We start from the raw sequence: 8,507 nt of genomic DNA on the forward strand, positions 1-8,507 counted from the left end.
GATTGATGGTGATAAATGTTACACAGTGGATTTAGTCTGACTTTCTGATAGGAGTGATGGTGATAAATGTTACACAGTGGATTTAGTCTGACTTTCTGATAGGAGTGATGGTGATAAATGTTACACAGTGGATTTAGTCTGACTTTCCGATAGGAGTGATGGTGATAGATGTTACACAGTGGATTTAGTCTGACTTTCTGATAGGAGTGATGGTGATAAATGTTACACAGTGATCAATGTTACACAGTGGATTTAGTCTGACTTTCCGATAGGAGTGATGGTGATAGATGTTACACAGTGGATTTAGTCTGACTTTCTGATAGGAGTGATGGTGATAAATGTTATACAGTGATAAATGTTACACAGTGGATTTAGTCTGACTTTCTGATTGATGGTGATACATGTTATACAGTGATCAATGTCAGTGGATTTAGTCTGACTTTCTGATAGGAGTGATGGTGATAAATGTTACACAGTGATAAATGTTACACAGTGGATTTAGTCTGACTTTCTGATAGGAGTGATGGTGATAAATGTTACACAGTGATAAATGTTACACAGTGGATTTAGTCTGACTTTCTGATAGGAGTGATGGTGATAAATGTTACACAGTGATAAATGTTACACAGTGGATTTAGTCTGAATTTCTGATAGGAGTGATGGTGATAAATGTTACACAGTGGATTTAGTCTGTCTTTCCGATAGGAGTGATGGTGATAAATGTTACACAGTGGATTTAGTCTGACTTTCTGATAGGAGTGATGGTGATAAATGTTACACAGTGGATTTAGTCTGACTTTCTGATAGGAGTGATGGTGATAAATGTTACACAGTGGATTTAGTCTGACTGTCTGATAGGAGTGATGGTGATCACTTGGAACAGTGATAAATGTTACACAGTGGATTTAGTCTGACTGTCTGATAGGAGTGATGGTGATAAATGTTACACAGTGGATTTAGTCTGACTTTCTGATAGTGGTCGATAAAGCGTTGGGTCATTTCAGCCAGTTCCTATTACCTCTTTTAAATCAATAGCAGGCTCACATTTAATGATGCCTTCTTATTCCAGATCTCCCTGCAGCTTGACAGCAGTGTCATTTTAGTGATGTCCTCCTAACAGCAGTGAGGCATTCAACTTCCATTTGGGTGAATGTCTACAATGGCTGCACAGTCTGCCAAGGCTATGCATGACTATGTGGCATTTGGCATTATTACAACTATAGATCTCCGTAGCCGTGAGGCAATGAAATAATCAGGTAGGTAGCACTGCAGTGGATGAAACGCCAGCTTTATATGAGCTGAGCAGCAGAGAAACCCTCTGTAGCCATTCATGAGGGAAAGCTTTGAGACTCCCCTGTCACAGCGGAGCGTGGGTAGCCTCAAGCACAGCAAAATGAATTGCACAAAAGTAGAACAATAATAAAGGCTAGGGTGAGGGCTGGTTCGCTGCCGTGAGCTTGGCTGCTTAAAAGACGGATGTCCTCTCAAAGCACAGCGAGTGGCTTAAATGCATTTGACTTGTCTCTTTAATGAGATAAAATATGTTTAACTTTAAGCGATTCTGAGAGCTGGCAGGGAGGATGGTTAATATGCATGTCAGCAAGCTGAAACTCCATTTACAGGGACATCAAATTGGACAATCAAATTACTATTCTGCACTGAAAATCATCCGTCTCTGGGTTGGCATGGGCAAAAGTTTGACACAAAAGATTCTGCAGATTTTAACCAGGGCCTGGTTGCACCCGACTGCAGGAGTTGCAACCGACTGCGCAATCATGGATGTGAGGCTGGTCGTGACCCACGATGACATCGTGTATATCGACGACAAGCAACGTGACAATAGATGATTGCCGATGCTTTTGCCAACATTGGGGCGATTTTTTTTTGGCCAATGCGCAACCAGCAAGGCCATATGCAAACGCCATCGGAAGCTGTTGGCGTTTCACATTTACATTTTTTCAAACATCAGAAATACAACTGCCTTGTCCCTCCATGACCAGATACCTGTAGAAGTTCAGATAAGTAGGCCTATGTTTCGTTGGACATAACATTATCAAAGAGTGTTGAGGTAACTCCAGCTGCTCTTGAGCTCTGGGGAGCTCTGGCCATCTGTGCCAGATGTGAGAAGAGGCTCCATCAATGGAGCAGCAGATGCCGAAAGGCCGGCAAGTTCAGCTCTGTCCTCCTTTCTGTAGAGAATTATTGATCTATTCATCTGTCATTATGATGATGCATTAAAGCCCTTGAAAATAATACGATATCGTTGATCAAAAATGCAAGCGCAGATCTACTTCACAGAGTGAGAGCATGAGAGAGAGAGAGAGAGAGAGAGAGAGAGAGAGAGAGAGAGAGAGAGAGAGAGAGAGAGAGAGAGAGAGCACCGGTTATAGGGCTTGTCATTGTTGGCAACTGGTGGTGCTATAGCTAGCTAGCTAATTCACTGAGGCAAGACTTGAAGGCTATGGCTATAAGAAGCTGATAAGTCTTCAAGCCTTAATAAGCTTGACACACGCCACCATTCAGCAATCGGTTCTGCCACATGTGCACCGTTTTCCACTCACCACTGTGATCTCTACAAACTGGTTGAATGGCCCTCTCGTCACGCCAGGCGACTACAACACTGGCTTCAACTTGTTGTCTACAAATCAATTGTGGGAAAGTCACCTAATACCTCTCAACCTCCTGCACATTTCCAACAGCAACGACCGCCTAAGATCCAGTCACCTCATTAGCTCTCAACCTCCTGCAAGTCACCTCTTTACCTCTCAAACCTCCTGCACATTCCAAGTTCCAACAGCACCTACTGCCTAAGATCCAGTCACCTCATTACCTCTCAACCTCCTGCACATTTCCAACAGCAACGACCGCCTAAGATCCAGTCACCTCATTAGCTCTCAACCTCCTGCAAGTCACCTCTTTACCTCTCAAACCTCCTGCACATTCCAAGTTCCAACAGCAACAACCGCCTAAGATCCAGTCACCTCATTACCTCTCAACCTCCTGCAAGTCACCTCTTTACCTCTCAAACATCTTGCACATTCCAAGTTCCAACAGCAACAACTGCCTAAGATCCAGTAACCTGACCTCATCATTACCTCTCAAACCTCCTGCACATTCCAACAGCACCTACCGCCTAAGATCCAGTTACCTCATTACCTCTCAACCTCCTGCACACTTGCATCAGCACCTACCGCCTAAGATCCAGTCACCTCATTACCTCTCAACCTCCTGCAAGTCACCTCTTTACCTCTCAAACCTCCTGCACATTCCAAGTGCCACACAGCACCTACCGCCTAAGATCCAGTCACCTCATCATGCTCACCATCCCAAAAGTTCACACTGTCTTTGGTCATCATTCCTTCCGTTTTGCCGCAGTAAACAAATGGAACACACTCCAAAACACTCTCAAACTCACAGTCTCACATCACTTAACATCTTACTTAAAATCTGAAACAGGTCGTAGTTGACTGCTGCAACTGCTGACCAGCCCTCTCCTCTCTCTTCTGTTATAAGTCCATACATAATCAGTAACTGCCTTCTATTGTAGTTAGATAGTGTTTATTGACTTCTTATTTATTTTTATTATGAACGTATGCTGTCCTTTGCCATTTTTGGTAGGCTACTGTATGTGTTGTTGTTTTGTGTTGATTGTGTTTTTTATCTAATTCTACACTAATTCACAAAGTATACATGTTGAGTCAACCACACTGCTATGCGCAAGAGGGTCTCCCTGAACATTACTAATTTACAGATATAGGCACTAGCATCTTTCCCATCAAACTAAGGGCTCATACTTTTGATGCATACCATTTCTAAGATAGAAAAGACTGACTTTCTGCTGCTTTAGATTTGCAATATCTAGCCATTATTCTGTGCAATAAATCATACCTTGGTAATCTAATTTCCCCATTCCTCATATTATTAGTTCCTTCCACAAATAACTTAGCACCACCACAGCTATTTGTATATGGAAAAGTATTATTGCATAGCTGCCAAAATTTTTAATATCTGTGATCCCCATTGATTTGCATTGTAGATATGCCTGCATCAGTTTGTACCCCCCAAAAAACCTTGGGTGCCACATATCCATGGCTGAAGTGATGCAAAGCAGAGCGACGAGACAAAGAGACCCAATGACTTCAAACGACACCTCTCACAGCTCCATTCAGACAGCATCCTTCACCTGCTGAAATACTCCAAATATTATGAGCCGACATTTACCCTGTCCTTCATCCTCCAGCTCTGCGCCAGCGCCTTGGAACCCTCGATCTTCTCCGAGTGGCGTTTCTTCATGAAGGCCAGTGGAAGTTTCCAGTCATTCATGTCAGGCTCGTCTTCCTCAGCCAGGCCCACGGCCGGTGAATGAAGCAGGTCTGAGTCCATTTTCATCAGGGCCCTACGGGGAGAGAGTTGAGAGAGAGAGCTCATGTCAGTCAATTAGATTCGATGACTTGCTGTGGCCACTTGAAGTGTTTGCCTGGTGGGAAATCAACACTAGTCAATGGCCAAATGCTTGTTGGTTTTTGGAGTTTCTTTGCTGTACAAGGCAGGGCTCAACATTAAGGCTTGGGACAAGTGTTTTTGTTTTTCCAATGTGCATATATGACAAACATGTAAACACAATAAACAGAAATAACAACCAAATCCCTGAGCCCCACCACCCCCCAGCCCACCCAGAGAAAGGCCAGCGTAGTACACAGTGTACACAGTATTGTCACTGGTATTGTATCAGCAGCATACCAAAATACACCATTTAGGCAGTGTCCAGTGTCTACTGCTACTGCAGCAGTGACCAGCAGGGTTCTCTCAGCAGCCAGAGAAGACCATGAGCAGTCGCCGAAATGGCTGACAAAATAAATAAATGCAAATAAACACAAATATGTAGTGCATTCATTGTAGAGGGTCGTATCAAGCATGTGGCCGCTCACAGTCCATCAAGACACAGACATAACAGTGCATTTGTTAAATGCCCTTCTCCTTGATACAGTCAGCAAAGGGTCCACAAATCTTTTCAAACTTAGAGGGACAGTTAAACATAGAGTATCATATCTCTTCCAGGTGTAAACAGGAAATCATATCATTGAGCCATTTTTTATAACGAGGGGATGAAGACTTACATTCCCCCAATATTACCCTTTTAGCTATAACCATGCCAAACATAAGAGCCAGTTGAGTTGATTGCCATATGGTAGTTGAGAGCAGTCATCAGAACAGCCCAGGATAGCCAGATTACCGTCAGGAGTGAGTAAGTTGCTTACCAAGTATTACACTATACATTTGAAATATTTCCTCCTAGAACTTTTGCAACTTGGAGCATGACCAGAAGAGGTGAGTTCGAGTCCCATCCTCTGATTTACATTTGCCACACTTAGGGGAAACAGAAGGGTATATCCTGTTCAGCCTGACCTTTGAATAATGTAGATGGTGCATAACCTTAAACTGTATGAGCTGGATTCTGGCGTTAACAGAGCAATCCTTAATTCTACTTAACCCATCTTCCCAGAGTTGAAGAGCTATTTCAGAGCCGGTCTCCTAACACCATGCATCCTTGAGATATTCAGAGGAGACATTCTCTTTAAAGAGAGTGACCGGACAAGTGCTGTTGTTTTTTTGTAGGACAAGTGGAAGAGAAATGTACTTGTCCCACCGGACCGGACAAGTTAAAAGTCCAGTGTTTCCCACACAGACTTTACTTGGGTGGGCCGCCCAGGTATATTACGGCCACCCAAGTATATTTGGCGACGCCGTCACATTGACTTTTTTTATTCTGCTTTGTGACACATGACACCGAATTTATCAGAAGAACTGAGTGACCTGTGAAAAGTATGTTGGATAAGTTCATTTACATTTTAAGTGACGAGGCAAACAAAGTCTTGAACTGTTTCAGTGAAACTGTGTGAGAGAAAAACCCTCCTTCGCAAACAAAATTAAAAGAGGAAATTATTGTAAAATGACTCATTTTTACCCGACAACTGACTTTTGTGCCTGGACAAGTGAAAGGTAAATTTACTTGTCCTAAGGACAAGTGCGTCAAAAAGTTCATGTGGAGCCCTAACTGCACAGTACTCACCCTTACAGTAAATAGTGAACATGTGAAAAAAAGGTTTCCATCCCTGAGTGCAGTGCTTCTCAACATGGGGTCCAGGGACCCCCAGGGGTCCTTGAGGTGGTTCCAGGGGGTCCCCAGCAAAAAAGGCAATATAATTTATTTTCACTAGAATTCCAAGCGTAAGACATTGACATAAATGTATGGCTATTTTAGTCATGGGTTTCATGCACTTTCTGTAATAAAACAACTAAAAGTGTGAAGACCCTCCCACTCCCCTGGCCCTGTCTTGCAGGGCTGATTTTCAATAATATCGAATATCGCATAATTTCCCGAATATTGACATATTTCACATCACATGAAGGTACTGGTATCATTATGAAACTGGAAGTCCGAAGGCATCCTTTGGTTCCCTAAAATGTCATGCTAGCTGGAACCAACCATGTCATGCTAGCTTGACGGGAAAGGGGCTAAATAACGCTCAAAATTCAGGAAAGCAATTGCAAGGGGAAAAACTGCAATTGCCATTTTCAAAGGGGGTCCCTTGACCTCTCACCTCAAGATATTTAAATGAGCATGGGTTATATGGGTACCCAACCTGGAAAAGGTGGTTCCTCTGGCGATGATGATGATGGCAATAATATCGCGATATTTGGGAGGGACTATATTCTGATATTTAAATTTGGACGCTGCGCAAGCCTAGCAGCCATTAGGCTGATTGGGTGCACCTGGACCGGGTGCACTCATTGGGCTTAAGAAGTCTCTTCCCTCCTCACCGAAGCATCTTTTGTTCTGGTCGTTTAATGTAGTTTGTGTTGTCTAGTTATTTCCCTTAGTTTTAGTTAATAAATTATTGTTTTAACTTTTACTTTGGTGTACGATTCCCCTCATATGTTACAACCCTGCTGAAGGAAGTAAGAAATGAGGAGTAATACACCAAAGTACAACAATACTTTATTTACCAAAACTAACGTAAAATAACTAGACACCACCAACTACAGTAGAACAAACAGAACAAAAGGCGCATTGGTGAGGAGGGAGAGAGACTGAATGGTCTGAAGTTATGGTCTTAAAAGTTCACTAGCCCAGGTGCACCCAATCAGCCTAACCGCAACACCAGACGCCTGCAAGTCAGGGCCAGGAGAGGAGGGTTGTCACAAAAGCTAAAATCTCAGATGGGGGAACCGCAGCCTGGTATCCAGACCCTGTGAATCAGTTTTCAGCACTCACCACCAGGCTGGAACCCTGGGGCAAAATCTGGGGGTCCGTGGTCTAATTTGTGTCAGTTTAGGGGTCCTTGACATGAAAAGGTTTGAGAACCACTGCCTTGCATGGCATACAAGGAATGAGTCATTTTGCAATGCACTGTGAACTCCTGCTCGAATGACAACAATAACACCAACAAAGCATGGCTGAAATTCAGTACGCCCACTTTTTATGTTAACGTTACACCTAGCTGTCACGCCATGATGAAGCTCGAGCTGGCCACGTGAACACAACTGGAGCCACGGACGAGGATCTGCTCAGTCCCGTGTAATAACTCACATTATGGACACATGTATGAAGTAACGATAGCCCGGCCTAGCAGCGTTAAACTTGGTCATACAACCGGCTTCTTGGCGAGCAGCCGCTAAGCTAGTTACTTAGCGAATAAACCGGCTGGCGGACATTCACTAACATGTTAGCTAAGCTAGCTCGGCTAATTTGACAGCTCTCACTGAAGATGGCTCTGCCAGCTGTCAGACTGCTGAGCAGGCTATTGCGATTTAAACTGTTTCCAGTTAACGTAGCTTACGAAACAGTGAAACATTACGACCAAGCTGACAAGTGTGGGACAGAGCAGATGTGCAGAAATGGCGCTTGTCGGAGCAGCGAAGCGTACAGATGCATGCAGACCTTGGTGCGGTAGGATGATCAACACGGGCTTGGGAACCTCTCCGTCTCCGGACGATGACAGATACGGTCGCGCAAACAATCCTGGCCAGAAAATTGTAGGGCAGCGTCCACAGCCTGTATATAATGTCAAACCCGTCAAGTCCAAGTTCCACCGGTATGTGCTTGCAGGGGAATCTGCGGGTCCTCTCCCCACGGCTCTTCGCTATGGGAAGGGGCTTGAGACGAGGCCCATCTTCACACGGACAGTCTGCCACAGCCACACGGAGCAACGACCCCACGTATCGATGACTTTGGTCGTATGGTCTCCCTGTACAGCGGTGTGTCGCTGTAGCTAATTTCGTGTGATGGTTTCCGCGAAATTCAGAGGCAAGCCCAATAATTTCTCCAGAGAGGCACTTCTTCAGCACTTCTGCAAGGGCGCAGCCATCTTGGGTTGGACCCAGAATGCACCGTGCAGCTCTGTGGGCGGCCGCGGCTGTCATGAAACGTTACGTCACCACTGCTGTTCGTGTGATACACCACTGTCAATGGATACACCATAGGTCAATGGATACACCAAAAATAA

At 44.3% G+C, this 8,507-nt stretch overlaps 1 protein-coding gene across 1 annotated transcript in view; it reads right to left on the reverse strand.

Annotated features, from left to right (window-relative positions):
* rptor (regulatory associated protein of MTOR, complex 1) overlaps nt 1-8,232 on the reverse strand; it is a 225,792-nt gene extending 217,560 nt beyond the window's left edge. The window contains exons 1-2 of the mRNA XM_083656294.1: nt 7,943-8,232; nt 4,222-4,396 (exon numbers count right to left, since the gene is read on the reverse strand). Of these exons, the coding sequence (XP_083512420.1) occupies nt 4,222-4,389 (168 nt within the window). The 5' untranslated portion in view covers nt 4,390-4,396; nt 7,943-8,232. The remainder of the gene's footprint in view (nt 1-4,221; nt 4,397-7,942) is intronic.
* Between the last annotated feature and the right edge of the window lie 275 nt (nt 8,233-8,507).

The sequence above is a fragment of the Poromitra crassiceps genome (genome assembly GCF_964638095.1).
Source record: "Poromitra crassiceps genome assembly, chromosome: 19".
Classification (NCBI taxonomy): Eukaryota; Metazoa; Chordata; class Actinopteri; order Beryciformes; family Melamphaidae; genus Poromitra; species Poromitra crassiceps.